Source organism: Euprymna scolopes, chromosome 22 (genome assembly GCF_053919585.1).
Source record: "Euprymna scolopes isolate OS-2025 chromosome 22, ASM5391958v1, whole genome shotgun sequence".
Taxonomy (NCBI): domain Eukaryota; kingdom Metazoa; phylum Mollusca; class Cephalopoda; order Sepiida; family Sepiolidae; genus Euprymna; species Euprymna scolopes.
The window spans coordinates 115,606,005-115,630,962 of record NC_136503.1 but is presented as its reverse complement, the minus strand read 5'-3'; the positions used below and the strand labels follow the sequence as shown (position 1 = coordinate 115,630,962).

Genomic DNA, 24,958 nt, shown 5'->3' with positions numbered 1-24,958 from the left:
CTGTGTATTTCATATAAAAATAAGTGGAACAATGAACAATTCTTACTTTTATTTTAATAAATGTGTAATATTTATTTCTTGTAATTGTTAACTTTCTTTTGATGTGAAACATTCTTAAAAGTAAATAAACATTTTTTATAGAAAAGTATCATCCTTATGCCAAACTACTTATAATAATAAGACAAATACTACTATTATTACTACTGTTACACGCGAGCGTGATTAGTGTCGATGTTGGTACAAGAATCAGCTAAAATGTGTGATAACAAGATCTCCCCATTCCTTGATTAGATTTTTATTGGATCGTTGAAAAGAAAAGCGAGTCATTCATGACACCCACCCCTTCACCTCTCCTCGATATGTTTTACATTTCTTTATCCCCTTACCCTCCCCATATTCGTTCTTCTTATTTCATAAAGAAAGAGGGAGGTCAAGTAATTTGAAATGAAGTTGGTGCTCAAATAAAACACATGCCCATACATATATTTATCGATGTAGCAGAAAAGGGCAGACACCTCAAAGAATCATGTTTACTGCAAAGCGAGGAATGGATGTGTTACTGCAACTATCAAGGAACTGATAAAAATTCCGGGAAGTTTGGAATTGGACAATGACTTTTCCTGAATGTTTTATTTCTATGTATCATTCATCTCATTCGGATTATACCACGTCTAAGAGATAACTACTCTTTGATTATTAATCCCTCCGCTTTTTTATCCCAATCCTGTCCACTCCCATGAATAGCTGAACTCAAATCTTCAGACATTTGTTTTCGTTTGACTAAATATTTTATTTAATATAAAGAAAAAAAAGGGAGACATTGATTAACTTGCAAACTTCCTTCCTTTAACCTGCTTTGTTTTGACTCCTTGGAACATTGTATTCTGTTTTGTTTTGTGGTCGTTAAATTTTATTGCACAATAAAATAGTCGATGTATGCATAAATACATATGTATAATCTTGTTATGTCCGGTCATTTTTTCTTGTCTTGTTGAATTGTGCTCCGGGTTATTTCATGCTGGTACTGATCAAAGAACCTAGGATTACCTTCCCATTTGGGTTGTAAAATTCTACAACTGACGTATTACATTTTTTTTCTTTTCTTAACACTATATGTAATGGGGAATAAATTCCAAGTTGGAATCCTGGAGAGGCATATAACACTACTACTAATAATAATCATAATAATTTCTGCCCCTTCGACATACCTGCTTAGCAACAAAATCTCACCCCTTCACTGTTGAGGTCCCTAACTGCCAGAAAGCTTTCTACTCTAATAATTTCTCTCAAACAGCTAGACTTTGAAATTCCCTTCCTGCTTCCCTGACTGTACTGATATGCAGAAGTTTAAATGTAACATAAACTAACATTTTGTTAATGTTTTCTAGGCATGGTCCCAAATAGTAGCCCCTTACATCTAAGTAGCGCTATGCCTCGTTAGGGGTGAAAAGTTTTTTTTTTTTTTTTTTTTTTTTTCTAAGAATGCCTCCGTAATTAAATATGTGATAAATTCCTTCAGTTAAAATATCTGAAACATCTTTCGCCGTGGGCGCCAAATCAGCTGTCGCCATCTAGAAAACAGCAGAAGACAATGAAATTCCTCAGGAAATATGCTAGATAACCAAGAAAGGTATATGGTCTGTTAAGTATGAAACTCATTCAGGATCACATCTACCAAAGAATTTCTGCATCTCGTTGAATTGTGATAAAACAAAACTAAACATGGTGGATAAGTTGGGCATAGACTGATGTTTATTTGTATCAAATATGATTTATAGATGTAGTGAAAACATCACGCACTTACTTGTCATGTCAAAACTATTATAAATTTTTTTTAAATCACAAAAAGTAATGCACTAGAAGAAGTGTTTGATGTATTTTTAACAAAAAATTATCCAGAATCACGTTCTGACATATTGTGTTTAAAAATGCCCAACCTTTAATTTAAATGAAAGGAGATAAGTCATACTGAATTGGTTGTACAACTTTTTTACATTAAAACCTAATAAAACTTGATAATTGGACAAATTCTATTTTTACTTGTAATTATTGTTCTACTGGATCATTTTTTGTAATTTATACCAATTTTGACACGTGAGTACATAATAATGGTTTCACTTGAAAAAAAAAAAAAAAAAAGACAAGCACCTGTTTTCTTTGGGGAAATTGCTTCACTGAAATGATAATCCCAAAGTAATTCCAGAATTATTTTTTTTTTTTTTTAATATTTTTTCCAATTTTACATGTCCTAATTCTGTTAATTTTTTTCTCATTTTTGAAGGGTTTTACTGAAAATTTGCACGCACTTTTTTGTCTGGCTGAGAATGCTGTGAGTCCCGATGCCGTCCGTCCAGATGACATCATCAGTTTGTATTCAGGAAGGTTAGTATAATTAGTAATACACACGGACGAAAAAACGCTTTGGATAATCACAGATTTCAAGGTAGTTCTACTAAAATAGCCATATTTTTAAACCAAAGCACTTCAAGTCTTCAAATTACTACTGTTTTGTTCGGAAATGAGTATACTTTCAAATGAATTAATAAATATGAATGTACATTATATATTTTAAGAGTTTTAAGCAAATAAAGTGATAAAAATGGGAACGTCATAAAATGGCGTTTTCGGTAAGGTTTTGTAATGACCCCCCCTGTTTTCTAAAGGTCCGTACCGTGATTGTATGAAGAATTTCGTCATGAAATTTGGGAACCAATTAGAAGAGGTGTTAATCTTAATACTGTCAAGTGTCCGAAATATTTTTGACCATTTCTTTTTTTGTCGTGTTAAAAATAAGATTTTAATATGACGAGTATTGAACATTTTGAAAAAAAAATTCTTCGGACACCCAGTAGTAAGTAAATCAATCTTTTTACTATCTTTATCAATTAAAAGTATTGTTTTATGTTGAGTAGGACCGCGGTAATTGATAATTTAAAAGGACCTACCCGAAAAAAAAAATTGTTTCTTTTTAATCGAATTTGGTCAAATGAAGTTTAAGCAGCAGCAGCAGCAGCTCCAGCCTGTAGAATCAGCGATAGCACAGTTGTAAACAAACACGCGTTCTTTAATTTTTATTCAAGAACGAATTAAGAAAAACATGAAAATATGAATATAAATGTTCTTATGTTTAATTAGAGCTATTTTGTTATCAGAATAACATTAGTTTAGAACTATTCGGTTTTCAGAATATATAATAACAACAATCCTAACCAATTCGGCATTATAAATCTGTTGCAATTTCTCACAAATCTCGTCAAATTTAAAAACATGGTTAAAAAAACAAAAACTTTTGTAGATATATAGCTTGCATGCACTTTTATTCTTTAAATTAGTTTTTGAACAGCGAATTAAAACAATGTTTTACTGCGAACAGCCACAAATGTTTTTTTTTTCAAAATCTCGTTTATACATAGATTCGAAAAAGTTGTCAAAAAACAAATATATAACAAATGTTATCAAAGGCAAGATAAGTTACTTTTCTACCAAACTGGATATATTTTTTGTGTTTTTATTCAATGTAACATGTTTATTCAGCTCGAAAAAAATATAGTGTTTACCGTGGAAAATTAAAAATGGCGCCCGGCCCGACTCTCTTTGACACGGTAAGTTTGAGAAAAGGAGTTAAAAATAAAAAACTATACAAAATACTGTTAAAAACTCACCGAATATATGTCAGCCTATGTCACGGTAACATATATTGAGCGAGTTTCTAGCAGTATTTTGTCTACTTTTTTATTTTTAACTCTTTTCCCCAAACTTACCGTTTCAAGAGAGTCGGGCGCCATTTTAAATTTTCCAAAACATCGGTAAACACTGTTTTCAAGCTGAATAAACATGTTACATTAAATAAAAACACTAAAAAATTATCCAGTTAGGTAGAAAAGTAACTTGCTTTTGATAACATTTATTTGTTATATATTTGTTTTTTTGACAACTTTTTCGAATCTATGTGTATAGTAATACAAACCCTCAAAATCTATATCAATATTCTTGAAATTTTAAAAGCAGTTAGAAAACACATCAAACTACAATTAGGAAGCTTTTTATTTCGTTATTTTTTTTCTACTTATTAAGCGAAAGATATTTTTACAACCTGCTCCAGCGTAGTATAAACGGCCTATGGAATTAACACCTTCAACCTCGAAAATAGAAATCAACAAATTTTTGAACGCTCTTTTTGAAAAAAAAGCTCTCTTAACTTCACCTCTAATACAAATTATGTGTGGCAAGTCTCCTCCTAAAACACTCTTTAACCCTAACAATAACACTAAGTTCGAGTGGCAAGCCCCCCCCCCCCCCAACAAAATACCTCTGTAAGCCACATACAAGCATCTAAAACAAACAAACAAAAAATAGATCCTTCCTTAAAGAAAAATACACATAAAAATAAATTGGTTAACTGTCCTAAAATGCTAGAACGGCCAGGAAATGATGAATTATTTTACATTAAATTTTTGTGAAACTAACCGCTCCCCCCTCTAATATTGTTTTTGTTAGCTTTGTCTCTGTCAAGTTTTCAGTATGTTCACACATAATTTTCCTTAGCCCTACAATTAATTCAAAGTCCGAATGGCAACCCTCCCCATATTCTCATTGCATAGAAACCCTCTTAAAACTACACATAATCATCTTAAAAAAAAAAAAAAAAAAGCATGCATATTTTCCCATAGAAAAAAAAAAACAGTTAACTGCCCTAAAATGCTAGAATGACCTGTAATAGGAAATTATTTTACATTCAATTCTAAAATAATTTGTTTATCTTTCATTAAAGTTTTTCATGGCATTTTATACATAATTTCCTAAAAAGGTAGAATCACATTTTGGAGGGGTGGTCAGAAGGAGTTGAGTGGGGTTAAACAGAAGGTGTTAATCTACAATAATACCAAAGAAATATTGCAATATATTCATTTTTAAATGGTCTTATGTTTAGATTTAAGTTTTTTGTACATAAAGCACATTACAATTCAACTTTGAGTTCTCCAACTTCTTTTCTGTTTATGGATACATGGCATTTTTAAGGAATTGCTGCATATTTATGCACATTTACTGCAGATTATTTGGAAACCATAAACTTTGGGAGATTTTCAGTTGCATATTCTGATTCCTTGTACAAAAATACACTTATATGGTAAATTTCATTTCTTAGTCTTGTGTTTTAACAAAGATATGACATTTTTACTGAAAAAGTAGTGTAAAAAATGTGACGAAACGCATATGGTCTTAAAGAGGGAAAAATATCCAAACGTGTGAGGCACAAAAATAGCCATAACTTCCTTAATTTTAATCAGATTTAAAAAATTTAAAAAGATTCTTTCTTAGCTCATCAAGCTCTTTCTATGCATACCAATATTGAAATATTTCAAGCTATTTCAATTTTTTCATGTGTATTGCTAGTATAATCTATTCTCATCCTCCTCATCTCCCTCCTTCACCCCAATAAATCTCTGCTCTAAATTATTCTCTCTTTATGTAAAGGTAAAATAGTTTCTGTCCAAAATTTCCCCTATATTAAACAACCCTGTGACTGAATGAAAATATCATATTCCAAAAATTATGTAAATTGATGAAGTAGTTTCACTTTTCTAAAGAAAATCATTTTTAATGATTAATGGGAAAATGCGAGCATTACAACATAAATCTTGAAAGTTTTAATTGTTGAGTTACTTCACTTTGTTATTTTTATATTATTTTCAAAATGGCAGCCAGGACAGCCGATCTTTGGTTAATCGTAAAATATACTTTTTTTATTTAAAAAATATTATTACTTGATCAATTTAAATGATTTTTTTAAATATAATATTTTCATTTTTTCACAGGTATATACATAAAAGATTTTTATTTTATTTTTGTTTTTTAATATAAAGGGAAGTGTGGGTAAAAAAAAAAAACTCTTGGGTAAAATATTTTAAAATAAATTCAATTATTACTGTACCATTAGCATGATTTTGTTTGCACAAATTTGTACAGGATGTCAACTTTGAATCTATGGATGTTTTTTTGTTTTTGCTTATTTTAAAAAAAATTATATATAATTTTTTTTTATTTATTTATTATTTATTTTTTTTTTTTTTCAGAACTGTTGAAGTTAATAACACAGATGCTGAAGGCAGATTGGTTCTCAGCGATGGAGTGAGTAATTTTGAATGCAGTTTTATGTTTTAGGTGTTGCCCTCATCTTGGTTGTCAGCATCGTTGTTGAAGAGTAAAAAGAAAAAATCCAAATGATTAGTCTGTGTTCTTGGTTATAGTAATCAACTAATGTACTTTCTAACTTCTGGTGTAGCTTTTGACAAAGCAAATCAGTTCCTTCGTTTTTTATTTTCTCTCACACCTATATCTCTCCTGTGTATGTAATTATTTGTTACATTTTTCAAATCATTATTTTTTTATTTAATAATCATTAAAAAGTTTTTTTGTCTTATTTTAATTAAGAAGTATTGAAATTATTTTTTTTTTTTATTTATTTATTTTTTTAAGAATTATTGAAAACCTATTTTTATAATTTCGTAAACATATTTCTTATAAAACTTCAAATAAATAAGAACTTATTTTTTTTATTTTATTAAAAGTGTGAATAAAGATTGTGTTGTTTTAATCTGTATAATTTAAATTTTTCTTGTATATTTTTCAATAATGTCCTTTTCTTATATTTTATTTCAATAAATCGCTTCACAATAGAGATACTGAAGAACAATAAAAGTGAAGGAACTGATTTGCCTTGTCACCGCTCCCGGTAGCAGCTACGACAGAAGGCAGTACAATTGTTGGAGGTGGTCTCATTCTATCCTCTATCTTCAATAATCGCTCAAAAATCGAAAATTAAATAAAATTACTGGTAGAAAATTTATATTTTTGCATGATTGGTGACGTTTATTTTACGTGTTTTTATCAGTATTTTGTTTGATATTTGAGCGATTATTGAGACTCTATTATGGTTCGTATTAGATCACTATTTTGTTTTTCATTTTTAACTCCACAGACTTTACACTGCAGTTTTTTAAGTAAAAAACACTTAAAATAAGTTAAAACACACAAAAAAAAAAAAACTAATTCAAGTAGGTAGAAGAGTAGCCTGTCTTTGGTAACATTTATTTGTTGTATATTTATTTTTTTCATCCCTGGTTATTCACTTCTTCACCCAAACTTTACATTTTTACAATCCTTATTTCTCTCTTATATCATTTCCTTACTCTCTTGTCTTTCTTTTAATTTCTGTTTTCATGCTACATACGGTTTTCAAGTCGTGTGGCCTTTCAACCGCTTAACCATTCCAACCAGCTTTCATTCTCGAGTTACTCAGAGTCTATAGAAGCTAACAATTATGTACTAATCAACACTAGTTGGATCTATTACATAAGTAATTCATTCGATTACAGGTGGCGTATGCACAGAAAGACCTGAAAGCTGACATAGTGATAGATGTTGCCACATTAACAGGAGCGCAAGGTGTGGCCACTGGTAAGTATATTTTTTTTTTTTTTTTTTTTTTTTTTTTTTTTTTTTTTTACCCCAAACAAGGCACAGGGCGATTTTGATGTAGGGAGTTCAGCAGCTAGATATCTGTTCACATTACACTTGAACTTCTGCATGTCAGTACAGTTGGAGAAGCAGGAAACAGGAAGAAAATTTCAGAGTCTAGCAGTTCTGGGGACGAAACTATTAGAGTAGGTTTTCTTACATCTGGGGATCTCTACTGTGTAGGGGTGGGACTTTGCTGCTTGTCGGGTTTGGCGGGGGGGGGGGGTATTTACATCAAGGGAGGTACAAGAGCTTGTAGTTCGTCAGAGCATTCACCATTAAAATACTTCTAAAACAGGCAGATGGATGCAACATTTCGTCAGTGGGACAGAGGTTGAAGCTTAGATGACAATTCAGGTTGGCGACTCTTTTGAAACCTGTCCAGGAGTGAGAGACTAGAAGCAGATGCACCAGCCTAAATGTGACAAAAATACTCCATACATGGGTGAATGGTGTTCTTAAAGAGGTACAGGATACTTTCAGACATAAGTAACTTTCTAGCACGGTAGAGAGAGCCAACCTTCTTTGCAGCAGCCTTTGCAATACTCTCAATGTATTTTTTCTAACTCTTGTTCCCTGTGAACATTAAGCCGAAGAGTTTGAACGCAGTACTTACAAGTAATGTATCTTTAGCCATAGCTATTGGTGGTTGAGAAGGTTTTTTGCAATTATTGAAGGAAACGAGCTTAGTCTTTGCATTATTGAATATGACCATTCATTTATTTTCCCCCATTCTACTAGAGTGCGGAGGTTTTCCTCTATTGTTTCTGCCATATGTGTTCATTCTTTTTCCTCTCGTGCCTGTTATAGAGTGTCATCAGCAAATATCTCCGACAATTTTATCAGAGATCATTTATGAATATTAGGAATAATAAAAAAGTCTAAGGATAGACCCCTGAGGTACATCCGCATTTATATCATATTGTTTAGATGTACAAGGACAACCTGGAGTATTCTTTTATTTACGAACTAACATGGGTGCTTGGTGTTGCCCGGGTGTTCGGAGGTGTGCGTTGAGCAAAAAAAAAAAAAAAAAAAAAAGTGGTAGTACGAAAGCAGGCTCGAACCCATACCACGAAGAAGGAAAAGAACGTGAAAAAAACATGACGTCTTTGCTGTTACAACCACTGCCAAACCAGAAGTGATGTAGGTTTAAATTAAAGCTAGACAATCGAAAAGAGGGGATGACTTTCGAAAATATTGGCGAAAAAAGCAACCCCTCCCTGTAGAAAAGTGCCCAGTTGAGGGTGAAGAAATTAATGTTTTTAGCCAATTTTTCAATATTTGTCGTCTGAAGGGTCGAACTTCAAAACAATACTAATCTTGTGAAAATCTGTCGCCTCTGTCGAAAGTTTTAGGCAGACATGCAAACATACATACATAGATTTATATATTTGTAGCTTAAATGTTCGATCCAAGCCGATTAAAAATCTTGCCCTATCTCTGAATACCATTTATGTAAAATTTCAAATGTTTAGACCAGAAATTGTCTTTAGTAATTTCATAGAGACCCCTTAACATTTATTGTTTTGGGCTCAAATCAAATTATAAAGTTAGATCCATGTCGACATAACCTATATCTAAAATTTCAATTGTTTATACCCAAAATTGGCAGAGGAGTTTGGTAGAGTTCTCAAAAGTCAAATCGTTGAACTTTGACCCCTTAACAGCTAAATTTCTGTCCGAAAACCGATTACAAAGATTTTCCCAAATCTCACTACCCTGTATATCAAATTTCGAGACTGTAGACTGAAAGTTGACAGAATTATTGTGTAGGAAAATGTACACAGACAGACACTTTCACTTTTATAGATATATAGATAACGAATACAAGAGATGCAAAAAAATCTTTTTATAAATCATTTCATCAGAGTTGTTTCGTGTTATAAATATTAGTGTTGTGGCTTTGCAAGCCACAACACTAATAACAAACAACAATTAACAAAAAGTGCATTAGTCATTACTCATGACTCTGGAGTCATAACTGCTCCTCTCGCCTTTTAAAAAGTGCTTGGTCATCCTGTTGCCATACCTCAGACTGGATGCATCAGCCAGTTAGCAACAAACTTACTCCATCGCAAATAGGGGAAGCAGAGATGATGTATCACCTGAAACTATCCTGTATGTGTACAAGGCCTCCATTCACCCATGTATGGAGTATTGTTCCCACATGTGGGCCGGTGCTACTGCTACTAGTCTCTCCCTTTTAGACAGTGTCCAAAAGAGAGTGGCCAACTTAATAGGTCCCACACTGTCAGCTAGGCTTCAACCTCTGTCCCATCGACGAAATGTTACGTCCCTCTGAATGTTTTACAAGTATTTTAATAGTAGGTGCTCCGATGAATTACAAGTCCTTGAACTCCCTCGATGTAAATACCCCCTGACAAACACAAGCAGCAAAATCCCACCCCTACACAGTAGAAATCCCTAGATGTAAGAAAACCTTTAACTTCTTCTCTAAAATTGTTAGACTTTGGAATTCCCTTCTGGGTTCCTGCTTCTCTGACTACTGACATGCAGAAGTTCAAGTGTAATGTAAACATATCTTGCTGCTCAACTCCCTACCATAGTACCTTTGCAAATTATGTCCCAGATAGTAGCCCTCTACATCAAAGTGGCACTGTACTTTGTTTGGGATGAAAATACAATAAAAAAAATAAATAATAAAAAGTCTGGGAGAGTGGACCTCCTAGGATTACACAATGAAAGTCATTACAAGACTACACAGGACGAATGCTTGAACTCAACAGTTAAAATGCCGCTGAAATAGCCCTGTTTTTGTCCGATTGATTTTTGAGATTGGAACCTTGACTGGCATGTGTCTGTGATCTCAATTCAATGCCAAATGATTGCCAAGAATCACTGCTACAAAATTATTGAATATAACTATTGTCTCTGGGTTAGTCCATTTATTTTTGAAATGGGTAGATCAGCTTGCCCCAGAGCAATCAGTTTCTTTGGGTTTTTTTTTTGGTTTTTTTTTTCAAACTGGTCATGTTATATTCTTATATGGTATTATGAAATGGTGTTATTTGAAACAGTTTTTAATTGAGAACTTTAATGGAATGATAGGAAATATAGTGAAAATAAAATAGTTCTTTAAAGCAGCTTTTAAATTTATATTTTGAAAATTTCACAGATCTGTTTCAAGCCATAAATATGCAAATGTTGTTTTTATTATGATCTTAAATTTAAGGGAATAAAACAAGTTTTTATATTCATTTTTTTTTTTTTTTTTTTTTTTTTTTTAATTAATGATTGCTTTAGGTGTCTTAAGACCCCTGTTTATTTTGAGTTTCCATAGCAATCTTTTCTCTCTATGAGTTATGGGTTACATTTTTTTCTAGTAAGCTTCTTAAGAAAATTTCAGAATTTTTTAGATTTCTTCCATTGTCAAAAAAGCCATTTTGGATTATTTGGTCTACTGGATATCTTAGTTATTATTTATACAATGTATGTAACCTCCGATCTCTTGTCAAACTCAGTAATGTTTTTCGAACTTGGGGATCTGTAAGGAACTTTAAACGGAACTCTTTAATTTACAGTACTAGCACACCTTCCATTCCGCGACCAGGTAGAAGTCTTAAGTAATTCGTAATTATATTCTTAGTATTGCCTGCACTTAAGACTGTCACTTAGAACAGATTGTTATTTACCAGTTCGTTGCATCATGCTGATACTATCTTAGAATTACTTAAGACTTCTACTAGGTCATGGTTGATGAAAAAAAAAACAAAAAAAAAAACAAGCCATTCGAGTGGATTAAGTAGAGTTTAATTCAAAATGCCATACAGATTTCTGAGTTTGACATAAACATTCTAGATTTTACAAGATGCACCCGAAGGTCTGAGCCTCATCTTCAAAATTTCAAAAGAAGCTATTCATCTATATATATAAAAGCGAAAATGTATGTATGTACGCTTTTCCTCGATATCCACAAAAAGCTTCTTTCAGAGAAGCGCTCGCTCGCTTCACAACTTAAAACTTTTTATATCATCTATAAATTGTAATATCTCACACTTAACCATGGAGCTTGCCTGTCTATTTAATTTTATTGACTTTCAAACGTTAATTATTCCACATTTCCCGCATCGGTACGCATTAGATTCGGTTTTTGGTATAAATAAAAAGCGAAACTCGACTGTAATCACTGGCTGAAAGCTAGTGGTCTCTAGAGAGCTAAGTAACGTTTGGTCAATGTCGACTTCGTCATATCAGACGGTAGCTTTCATTTCAAGACGAGACGCTCCCCCTAATAAACAGGGAGCGGGTTTTTAAAAACAAACAAACCGATTTATTGACCTCATTAAAAACTGTCCCGCACAAAATGCTAACTGCTGAATACCTATCACCGTCACGTCAATCAAAAACGCGTACCTGTTTTTTTTTTCACATTTCGGGTTTTTTTCACACACACCTACAAACACCCGGGCAACGCCGGGTACCCCTCGCTAGTTATTATGAAAATAAAATTAAACAAATTATGAAATTTAGTTTATATAATCAGTTCTTGTCCAGAATTCCCTTATATTTAAAAAATAAAAATAAAGAAAAATCTTATGTATCTATGACAAAGCAAAAATATCACATTCCATAAATCATGTAAAGTGATAAAATATTATTTTTAAATAAGAAAATCTTGTTTTATGAGTATCGGAGTAGTGGCTGTCTTGTACGCAATTTTGAAAAAAATCTCAAGAAACAAGCGAGTTAAATTAATAACGTTTCTGAATTTTTGAGATGAGGATTGGTTATATTTTTATTCATCAGACTACTGTTCTCATCTTGATTGTGATTTTCACAATGTTTCGGTCGATATAACCGCCGACCATCTTCAGGTGTATCTTGTTGAACTTGGGAATTTGGACTCTAACCACTGCACCACATGCACCCGTGGCACAGTTGTTAGAGTACTTGGAAAAATCAATTGTATAAAGTGATATTCTTAAGATTGAAGGTGTGGGCGACCGAAAAATACATTTGCGAATTACTTAGGACCTCTATCCAGTCATAGCTGACCAAACAAAAGCACGCTATCCCCGTGAAGTAAATAAAGGGTTTCGCTTGAAATTCCGTCCAAATTCAGAGTTCAACAGAAACATTCCTGAGTTCAACAAGATACACCGGAAGAAGGTCAGAGTTTATATCAGCTGAAACGTTGTGAAAAGTCATACTCAAGATGAGAACAGTAGTCCGATGAATGATAATACTAATTCAAAACTGTTGTAATGCCTACAAATTCCCATTAATCACTTAAAAATAATTTTCTTTATGAAAATAAAATTACTTGATCAATTTACATGATTTTTGGAATATGATTTTGTTTCATCACAACTACATACATCATACAGATTTTTCTTATTGTTTTTTAATATAAGGTCAATTCTGGACAAAAACCAAGATCAGTTTTTTTTTTTTTTTTTTTTTCTCTCACAAGTGCACGTGACTTCAAAGAAATGTGTGAAATTGGTTGTCTGATAATCTTGAATATGTCAATGAACAACTGACCAATTGTTTTAAACTCTCAAACACTTCTAAATTTTTTAATCATTTATATATATATATATATATATTTAATTTCTCATATTTGTAAAAAAAAAATTCCTTTTCTAGGTCGTTTTCATGCAGGGATTGTGACTAACAATGAAAATTGGGAGCAAGCTTGCTTAAAAGCTGGTCGTATAAGTGGTGACCTTGTACACGCCATGCCCTATACTCCTGAACTACACTTTGGAGAATTTTCTAGTGCTTTAGCAGATATGAAGAATTCTGTAGCAGTAAGTTTTTTTTATTTATTTTTTTATTTGTATTCATTTTTTAATTTTTAGTTTTTTTTTATTTCTCTAATATTCAGATTAGTTGTATTTATTTTGATTACATTTACAAGGGTTTTTCTAAAAATGTACGACAAAAATTATGTCTGATCAATGTATGACTGACTGTACCAGCTGTTTGTCGTATAGAAACAATGTGTAAAGTTGCTTGAATCAGCATGAGTCAAATCAGACATTTTAATCATGCCGAAATTTAGTCTTACATAAGGAGCTTTACTAAAATTGTACAACTAAATAATGTACAATTATTTGCTCCTGTTGCTGATTTGCTATTAAAGCAACTTTGACAGACGAACTACTGGGTTTGTCAGTGCAAAATATTGTAGAAATCTGTTGCGGTATTATTGAAATAAACAGTAAAATGAATTTAGTTTCAGCCGAGGTTATTTTTGGCAAATATATTTTTAGATTCATATAAAAAGAAATGATTTTTTTTCAAATATTCTCTCTTAAGGCAGAAAGTAAATTGATGCATTTGTATTTACATAATGAACTCCTTAAAGACAGAACCATTTTTTTTTTCATTAAAAATCTTTGTAAAAAAATAAGCAAGTTTATTTTTTAGATTAGTCATGCCTTGATGTTACTAATTATGCACAACTACAAATTAAACACAATTTTATGTAAATCTAATTAAATACTTGATCAATTTATGTGATTTTTGGAATATGACCTTTTGTATGTACATCATAAAGATTTTTCTATATTTTACTTTTTGATATATTGGGAATTCTTAACAGCCACAAAAACATTAAGCAAATTCTTAAGCATTAGAAGCTGTAAAATGGATTAAAATAATTTGACTCTTTCGACACCTGCAAAAATTTCTCTTTACATGGGAGCCAGATTTCAACAAATGTTACAAGTGAAAAATTGAGTGGCTGTTTTTTAATTGGGATGACTAATAAGTCTCGCCGGAATTCTAGTACTCTCATCTTTTCAGTAGAGTTCTGTACGGTTCCTTCCATCTTTGAACTTTCCATTATCCTAAACCCTTCATGGACATTTTGTATGGTATTAGCTGATGTTGGTGACACCACATTTTATTATTCATTTATTTTTTCGTTTGTTCTTCATTCTGATAATAAATCAATAAAAATGACTCTGTTTATTTTGTTTCAGGATCGTAGCAATGCTCAGGTGTCATGTGCTGGCCTATTTATAGCTTCCAGCTTAGGATTTGACTTCTCAGGTGTCTGGTTGCATATAGACATGGCTTTCCCAGTATATTCTGTAAGTATTTTTTTTTTTTTTTTTTTTTTTTTTTTTTTACAAGGGAGTCATTATTTATTAAAAATATTTTCTTAGCATAATCAGCTAGGGCTCATATTGAATCCACATATATAAGCTTTGTAAGTATATCTATGGTAGTTTTTGGAAAATATGCCGTCATAAATTTTGTATTTTACGGAATTAAAATATACAAGCTGACATGCGTTGTTAACCAAGCTTGATCTGATCTGCACTTGAGATTGGCAATATTTTATTCATAATAATTAGGGCTATGACACCAGAATATTCTTATAATCAACCAAGAACCACATCACTCTATATAAAAGCATATTAGATATAAATGGATAAACACTCGAGAGTCAAAACGAAGAGAATATGCTGTTGTCCTAACCCTGATAATAATTCATAAAATAATTGTTACATAATCTGGTGATAGGGCATCATTTTTGTTGTTCAACTAAATGTTTCTTGAAATATTAACATTACAAGCGTATGCTGTATTTTCGTGGACATCGGCAATATTACATACCTAATGTGCTTCAACAAGTCATATCTTTTTTATTTGTTGGTCAATTTTTAAAAGAATCAGATTGATGGAAAGAGAATAAAATAAGCATTCCAATGGTGTTAATTTATTTTTTTTTTTATGCGTTCAATGTTTTTATGCTCCAAGTTTAAAATGGTAAAAAAATGATTACAACAAAAAAGGAAACACTTTTTTCAATGTTTTCATTTTATACGTTACGTTTGGATACATATGTGCGGGGTTAAATTTGATTGGATATGCCTGAAATTTTACAGGCTATATAAACAAGTCCATCTCTACTTGTGTTTGATTTTTATTCTTATGACCACAGGAAGCAAAGTTACGACTGAGCAAGGTTGACAAAGAATATTTCAAAATTTATAAGATAAATCGGTATATATCATCCATTTTCATATAGATAAGTTTCAGAATTATTTTCATGTATAATATTATTTGATAATTATTAATCACACAAAATTTTCTTTAAAATGTTATTTTTTGTAGAAATCAAATCTGCTTACAGAAAAACAATCGCTAAGCGCATCATGTGCTGAGCTAACTAAAGTATCCTCTTAAAAATAGAAAACTGTCTTACTAGACTAGTCATTTTTTTTATTCTGAGTTCGTCAATTAAAAAAAATTATTTCCAAGTTTTTCGTTTAACTTATTTGTACTTAAGGTAGAATTGTGTTTTTTAGTGGTCAAAAAAAAACAAATACATAACAAATAAAAGGTACTTGTGCACTTATGCTACCATGCTGAAATAATAACGTTATTATTTAGAAACCCATTCTTAACATGGGGAAGGAAGGAAGCGTTTTTTTTGTTAATGAAATGTTCCTGGTTTAGAACAACAAAATTAAAGAAATAAAAGAAAAGAATTCATCGTTACAAACCAACAACTGCTAGGTTTGAGATGTCTGCCTCTCCCCGACCTAACCTGTCAACTCCTTTTATACATGTCTCCCGCGTAATTTTGTGTGATTTTGCGTGACTTTCACCAGAACACACCTTTTAAAACTATGGGCGCCATCTTGATTTCTCTCTCTCTTTCATCCAATCTCGTCCGACACACATGCGGTAAGACTTCTGTTAGTTTGATCTGTTTTTTCTCTTTCTTTTTCTCCTTTCCTTCTACTAACTTTAAATGACAGTTAACTATTCTGTACTTTCACTTAACAATTAAATAAAAAAGATATTGTGAAACTAGAATTTATTTTGAACTTGTCAAGACCATTTTTTCGAATCTGTAAAACAAACCTGTTTTTTTATTTTTTTTTAAACTGAGGATATTTAAATAATAATAACTAGCGGGACCTGTGAAAATTCCACAGTGGACTCTTTCATATGTAATATATTGATGTTGGCATTTTGTGGATGTTCAGTGTAACTGGAGACGCCCTAATATTTATTGTACCTATTTACAATGCCTCCCCACGGGACAGAGTTAGATACCAGGGTCTTTTTTTAACGTGGAGAAAAGGTACAAAAATAAAAAATTGTCTCCGTCGTGAAGGACTGCTCCTCCACCGAAAGAGAACAAGAAATGGAAGTGCAGCATCTGAAGAACAGATACTACACTTTGATCTTGGCCAAAAGAAAAACTGCAAAAGTATTTATCTAAGCTAGCAGGGACGTCCAGCATAGCCCGGTCGTAAAATATGCTTAAATATATTTTAATTTATGCAGATTTTGTATATATTATTATAGTAAATTTTCTATCAATTTTTATATATTATAAAGTTGTGATTTCAAAAATAAAAAGTATATTAAAATAACTGATACATCAGCTTTACTCTAAACCAAAACTTATAAAGAAAAAATATATATGTATATGTAAGACCAAGAATTCTTGGTAAAATTATTTATTACAAGAAATGGATGGTCAAAAACGACAGCAACTCGGAAGAAAAAAAAGATGTAAGCATGACACACAAAAGAACACACACGCTATCGTATTAATATATGAATAGAATTAGGCGGTTCGATAAAGAATTTCATTGTGATGCATTTTGTAAATTTTTACCTTGTTTCCACCTTAACATTTTTCTTTAAAATGACTACCTTTAAAAGATTTTCGAGTATGCTGAAAACGAATATTGCATTTAAATTTTCCACAAATAAGTAGCTTTCCGGATATTAAGCAATGTCATTTCTTAAGTTATTGCTGGTGGCCATCTTGGTATGCGTGTTTGTGCATAGTTCCTCAGAGTTGCGATTGCGTGTACCAAGATGGCCACCAGCGATAACATAAGAAATGATATTGCTTAATATCCAGAAAACTACTTATTTGCAGAAAATTTAAATGTGATATTTGTTTTCAGCATACCTTAAAACCTATTAAAGTAATCATTTTAAATGTTAAGGTGGAAACAAGGTAAAAAATTATTGTCTTGTTTCTTTGTTTACATAATTGAATTTTCAGTAAAACAACAGAATAGAAATGAAAAAAATTACCATCAACTGATGAATATATAGTTGTTGCTTATCAGTATTCCTGGTATCCTGGTACTGTGAAAACTACATCAAGGATTCATGTAAAGTACGATTTATGGTTGTATCTCAGAAAATAGGGGTATATTTTGGGCCAGATAGAGAGGCTTTACAAAATTGAAAATTGGACTGGTCCCAAAATGCATAAGTTCTGGTCGACTATGGGAATTTTCATCTTTTACAAAAATCGAAAATTTATATGAAAAATTTTCTTTGATTTATTTCTGAGATTAATTCATATCTACTAAATTTTTTTTTTCTCTGAGGGGGAGTAAATACCGGCCATGAATGCTCTTTAGGCATTCAATACTACACCCAAGATCAGGCTCTCCTTTGGTGGGGAGGCAGGAAAATGCCTATTCGTAATAAAGCTATATTTAAACACTACTATAATACTTAGTTTTGTTCATAAATAGACACCCACTGTATGATACCATGCGCCAGTTTAAAAAAATTGAAATTTGTACATCTGAATTTATAATTCATGGCTTATGGTAAAGAGAGACATCAGATTTGACTGCATAATCAGAAAGAGCACACAATTTTACGTAAGAGTGTCAAGTTTCATGAGAATAGCTTGAAAAATAAATAAATGGTTGCGAAATTACAGAATTTCTTGAAATGTTGCGGTCTGTAATTTAGCCCACTTTTTCTAAAGAAAATGTCCACATAGTAGCATGAATTTTGGCACTTAAAATTCTAATAACTTTTGAACTACTGATGGTATTTGCATAATTCAAACGGTTTTAAGCATCTTTTACATAGATAAAATAACAATTATCTAAAAAGAAAAAATCAACTTATAATGCTAGAAATATATATTACACGCATCATTTTTTATTTATAAAATCAACTCTAAAATAATAAATAGTGTAAAAACTTTTCTATTTTCTTTCTGTATTATCTCTTTTATTTATTCTCTTTTTCTTAGTTTTTTTTTATTCTATTTTTTTCTTTCATCTCTTTTTTTTCTTCCCTCTCTCCTTTTTCTGGTGTTATTGTTGTTATTATTATAATAATATTTTTTTTTTAATAATAATAGTAATAGCTATCATTTGTAATGTATTTTATTATTTTCTTCTTTTTTTTTTTTTTTTTTTTTTTTTTTTTTTTTGTTATTCCAGGGTGAGCGAGCAACTGGTTACGGTGTATCCCTCCTGTCAACATTGTTTGGTGAAGACTCCACCAACTCTCTGCTGAAATATGTGGCACCACCTTTGGGCGAAAATTCCATGGATATAGAAGAGAATGAAGTGAAGAGAATCCGTCTGGTGTAAATAACAAGAAAAGGAGGATGAGGAGTTCTCCTACATTCACCCTCACTCCCCCTCCCCCGTTTGCTATTAACTCTCCCTCTCCCCTCCCCTCACTCTTTTTAAGGAAAACATTTAAAAACATTTGTACACAATGTACACTTGTTTGCTATTGCCGCAACCACCACCACCACTACTTTGTTACAAAATCTCCAAAGCACATATTTTTAGGTAATGCACATTTTTGTCAAGATTAATGCAAAAGTGAAATATGGCAGTAATAAAAGAACAGGAAAATTATTTAATACACTAGTAGGCCACCTGATGTTGCCCGGTCGTAAGATACGCTTAAATATGATATTTTAATTCATGCAGATTACGTATTTATTATTCTAGAGATAATTGTCTATCGATTATTATATAGAATCTAATATATGGTAGTGAGATCAAAACTAAAAAAAACTACCATATATTTTGACGTATGAGATGACCTTTAAAGTTAAGTCATTTTTAAAAGCCAATATTTCATAAGATACCGGATATTGCAATCTCTAGTCTAGGCTAAACAAACATGGTTTCGTGATTTAGCAGTCGTCTTATACAACCAATATATGATAAATTTATTAAAATTTGCTCCAATTTTGTACCTTGTCTTATTTGACGGTTGACTTATACGCCGAAATATACGGTATATATATGATAGAATCAAAACCAAAACATGCAAAGGGTGCTAGTGCACTTATTGATCCACGCTATTTTTTAATTTAATCAAGTTTAATTAAAATTTTGATATGTTTTTATTAAATTGTAAGGTTAAAGTATAAATTAGGTACAAAACGCCCTCATGTTAAGAATGGCTTTCTAAATGTTATTATTTCAGTTTGGATCAAGAAGTGCACCCATACAATTCTCCACCCTCATTCCTTAACCTCTGAGCCACACCCATATGCGCATATATAAATTCATCTGTCATCCCTTTTTTAAAATATGGAATCACCAATCTTTGAAGACAATATGCAAGCAAGGTCCACAGTATTCAGACTTCATTAGCTCTGAATAGTAAATTTTTTTTTTTTTTTAATTCTATTTGATAATTTTCTGTAATTTTTGTGTGTATACAAATACTTCTGCTTCATAAGTTTTTCTGTTATTTTATTTTGAATTGCCATATTTTTTACTTGTCCGCCGCTTACCTCTCAACCATTCATGATTTCATCATTGCATACCAAAGACGCAAGCGCTGGTCATAACTTCTAAGTTAGCTTTGACCATTGCGAGCCACGTTCTCAGTTGACCATAACTATAATTGCGTCATCCCAGTAGCAGTGTTGTTGCTATCAACTTGTGAATCGGGTTAGTTGGTGGACAAACCATCAGAGTGTCCTGATAAGTACTTCAAGTCTAGTAAGCTTACATCGTGCGTGGATTATGGTGTTTGGGACGTGGCCAGAGATACAAATCCCGAGAATGCATCAAAGACACCACAGCTTGAAGACTTTCAGTTTTTTAATATCAGTTACTTGCACAGGCCAGGTTTTACGCCCATCATGCAAACCAGGAATGTGGAATTTGCCATATTTCACGAGTGCATTATTCTTTAAAAAAAAAAAAAAGAAACATTTTTGTTTTTGAATAAGGTTTTGAGTCTTATCCAGAATTCACCCTGTATTTTTAAAAAAATTAGCATGATGCACGTACCGATGATGAGACTAAAAATGTTCCAAAAATCATAGTTTTATTTTTATCAAGATATCATTTTTAAGCGATTAGTGGGAACTTGTTGGTATTGCAACATAAATTTATGAATTATTGTTGCGTTACTGCTCTTTTATTATTTTTTTCCCCCCCTCCAAAATGCCGGACAAAACAAGTAGTTCTTGGATGCTCATAAAATTTTATTTTTTATTTAAAAATAAAATTACTTGATCAATGTATATGATTTTTGGCATATGATAGTTTCGTTTAATCACAACTATGTACATTGTGCAGACTTTTCTTTATTTTCATAGTTTTTATATAGGGGAATTCTGAACAAGAACAAAAATTTTATATTTCTTTTTCAATTTTCTTTTTTTTTTTTTTTTTTTTTCCTCTATAAATGTCTGATTTATCAGTCTGTATCAACATTTGTAATAATTAATGCAGGCAGCCGGATTCAATTGTTCACGATTGAGGTTAAAAAATTAAAAACAAAGTTTGAATTAAGTCCAAGGTGATACCTATAATAGGCCTGGCAATTATGCAGCTAGTGTTGACTGAGTGGATGACGGACAGGCATATGTGATCCTAAATTATGACTAAACTAGCTGGGCTACCTAATGTTGCCCAGGATACCAATTATTTTTTTTTCTCAGTAACAATTAATTTCCTACTTTCAAATGTCACGTGCAATGTAAATCTTATTGTAAAAACAGAATTAATTAATTGAGGTAAAAATTTGACAAAAAAACAAAAAATAAAATTAAGTTAATTCTTAAAAAATAAATATGCAAGTAAAGTTTAAAAAAAAAAAAAAAAAAAAATCATGGATAAGTTTTACTTGTATAAAGTAATTCATTCTCTCTCCTGGATCTTTTGAATAAAAAATCTGCATGAATAATTCCTATTTTAGTCCCCAAATTATTAAGAACTAATTTCCTACTACACAACATAAATCTTATTAAGATTAAGCCTCGCCATCTTTGCTCATTCAAATAAATCTACATACATGATTACCAAACAAGTTGGACATGTGTATTATGTCCAAGTGTCCAATGTTGGACACTTCTATTATGTAGATAACAATTAGCTTAAACATTTTTAGAAAGGGACTTGTTAGTTAGCTAGGTATGTCTAGGAAGAATGGTGGAAGGATGCAGAAAAGGAGGTAAATCAAGAGACTGTTGTTGAGATGAACAGTCTTGAAGACATTAAGACACGATTGCATCCTGCATAATGAGAGCTGGACTTTAAAGATGTGGCCTTAGAATTATCTGGTCTGCATGAAGTTTTCGTTGGTCAAGCTATTCATTAATCTTCAAGATTACAAGTTTTTATCACCGATACCAAGAAAAGCTGTGACCCTATGATCACCTTCATGGTCGTGCTACAATAAAACAACACAAATATTTGATGTAAATCAGTAAAACTCGATGTGATACGATCATGTGGCGTAGAAAAAAACTGAAACCTCAAACATTGTCCATCGCTGTTTGTGTCAGTTTCCAGTGATTTTCTTCTTGTCCCAATCTACTCTTGCTCAGCTTTGACTCCCATCTTTCCGGCCTCTTTTGGGACACCTCCGAGCTGCCAACTGTCCCAAACTGGAAAACATCCTCAACTGTCGCAAACTCAAGACTGTCTGTAAATTGTCCCCGAAATTCACTGTCACTTCTAAAACAGTAAACTAACTCTAAATGTATTGACCTGGATGCGCAATCTTTTACCCTTGTCACCTGCCACACTTTGATTAAGAATCCTATTTCAGCTGCGTTTTTATGTGTTGATGAACCGCTTCCTCCTCATTGTCTTTCTACTAAACTCCCTTCCTCTAACTCTTGTTCTACTGATCAACTTATTTCCTTTTTTTTTTTTTTTTTTTTTTTTTTTTTTTTATTTTAAACTTCCTAACAATTGAGGTGGGATGTTGATAGTATCACATAACAAGACTTAGCAATTGAATGCAAAATCTGGGAAAACTTGTCCCAAAACACGAAGGAGTTGTGCAAAATCAGCTCAGGGTTGGTTTGAGTCAAAACCCCATCAATTTGATAGATTTCCAACATTGCTACGGATCAGGTTTAACAATTTAAAATTTCCTTAGCCACAATTACGATCCACTTGTGATTCCACTAGCAAAAGGCGTACATGCTAGGACCCAACATGAACTTAAAGTTCACTTTAGACTATATCTTCAGTTGACAATGATTTGGATCCTTTGGAGCTGTCAGCATGATTTGAGTCGTGGTGAAAATTTTATTATTATTAATTATATTCTAATTTTTTTTAAATTCTTTATATAAATACAGTCATATCTTGCTACGATGTGCAGACCATTTCAATCATATTAGATATCATACACCCTCCTAGTGTGGGAAGATCAAACACAAGGGTCAGGAAAATGAGATTGAAAAGCCAGCACTCCTGAGGAGGAGCATTCTAGCTTGCAAAAAATGCTTTGGCAGCACCACTCAGATAGTGGCATCTCAGACGATTAGCAATAAACTAACCCCTTCTCAAAGAGAGAAGGCAAAGCCTGAGAGGGCAATCATCCTAAAACTGCACAAGACCAGCAGCATACCACAATCAACAGGGATCAGTATAACACGTGTGGAGTGTTACTAGTCCTGGTATGCCACTCCAAGTGACGGGGCTGTGGAATCAAATGGAGAGCCAGCCACACGGTTATAAAAAAAAACATTCTAACAGCTATAGCACATAGCCTCACACATATCTTATACCTGTTCTAACACATCGATATAAAAGTTCTAGTGTCCTTGAGGTTCCACGGTGTATAAATACAATAATATCGAGGTCAACCTCTGGATTGACTTTTTTAATTTTAAAGCGAAATGACTTTTCCTTTTTGCTCAGAAATCAATCTTAACCCAAAACAAATAATTGTTTCCCATTTTCACTTGGTTGTTGTGTTCAATCTATTATTCAGCCAACACACATATACATCCACTCTAATATCTACTAGTAGATGTATAGCTAATGTAGCAATTAGTGGATGGTTCCAGTCCCACCCCTGCTTGGCCTAGGGGTTGAATCTCCTGGGTCTAGCTACACCGGTGAGGCACTGGGATTCTCCTCAAATGACAACGTTACACTAAACTGTTGATTTCGGTGTTGAGATAAAAAAAAAAAAAAAACATAGCAGCATGTGTTCAGACAAACAATCGCATTATAGTAAGGTCTTCAATGATGAAAAAGAAAATATTTCTTTTACTATGATAGAATTATTATGCAACTTGTGTTCAATTGATAATATAAAATTAATCGCTTATAATATTTATTGTTTGAGGTTTGTGTTGGTATCCTCTAAAAGCAAAAACCAATCAATCGTTTGCATTAGCAAACACACATAAATACAATAGTCTGTATTTCAGCATTAAATGACCAAGGGTTGATATGCCATAAAACTGACCAATGATTTGAATTTTGTCTGCTTTTCTTCACTTTGTGTCTCCGATTGATATAAAATTTTGTTTTTTCCAATTTAAAAAAAAAATGTAATAATTTTTATTTTTCTCCTTATCTCTCACTTATCCATCAGAATCCCCAAATTAAGGAGAGTAGAAGAATTTCACCCTGACCATTTCATTACAGATTGGGGGGGGGGGGAGTATAATAGAGGAGATTAACAGCTCTTGCAGTAATCTAAATTCCAATCTGTGGATTTGATTTGGACTAGAACATTGCCATTGATATGCTTGATTGGAGAAACTTACCAAATGGATAAAATTTCAGATGATATGGAATCAGTAGATATTCCTGTAAATAAACTAGTTTAAAATAATGACTAGGACACATCTTTTATATGCACACAAACACATATATATGAGGTTTCCCCACTTCTTTACAGAATGTCATCTCTACAACATATGGCAATAACCAGTTGTAGGCATACAGATGGATCAGCAGGCCAGACTTGCTTGCTTGTATGACTAGATGCATTGTAAAGACATTTGTATATGCAGACAGTCATGCTGTGCACTTGTACGACGCACAGAGTACACTCTCTTTCTACAAAGCCTGGTTTTAGTGACAAGCCAAATCAAGAGACTATGTAGAAGGCAGGTTTTTTGGATAGAGTTTCAGTCTCCTAGAAAAAAATATGTATTTCAGAATACCATCAGTACTGTCAGTTTTAAATCCAATAAAACTTTTTTCCTTTAAGTAAAAACAAATCTCCAATCAAAAAATTTTATGAAAATGAATTGTTTCTAAATGTATGTATGTATGTATATATATATATATGTATGTATATATATATATATATATATATATAATTTCAAAGGATTATTTTTACTTAAGCAGTAATGTGTTGCTACAGTCATGGCCATGTTTCGGCTAGTTTTTAGTAACTAGAGACCTCTTCAGGCGATACAGTTTATACA

General features: G+C 32.1%; 1 protein-coding gene across 1 annotated transcript in view; it reads left to right on the top strand.

Moving 5' to 3' along the window:
- Window positions 1-19,992, top strand: part of LOC145243678 (putative aminopeptidase NPEPL1) — a 61,965-nt gene extending 41,973 nt beyond the window's left edge. Inside the window, exons 8-13 of the mRNA XM_080106734.1 lie at window positions 2,282-2,382; window positions 6,075-6,129; window positions 7,377-7,458; window positions 13,132-13,295; window positions 14,475-14,585; window positions 18,729-19,992. Of these exons, the coding sequence (XP_079962860.1) occupies window positions 2,282-2,382; window positions 6,075-6,129; window positions 7,377-7,458; window positions 13,132-13,295; window positions 14,475-14,585; window positions 18,729-18,881 (666 nt within the window). The 3' untranslated portion in view covers window positions 18,882-19,992. The remainder of the gene's footprint in view (window positions 1-2,281; window positions 2,383-6,074; window positions 6,130-7,376; window positions 7,459-13,131; window positions 13,296-14,474; window positions 14,586-18,728) is intronic.
- The last annotated feature ends 4,966 nt before the right edge of the window (window positions 19,993-24,958 follow it).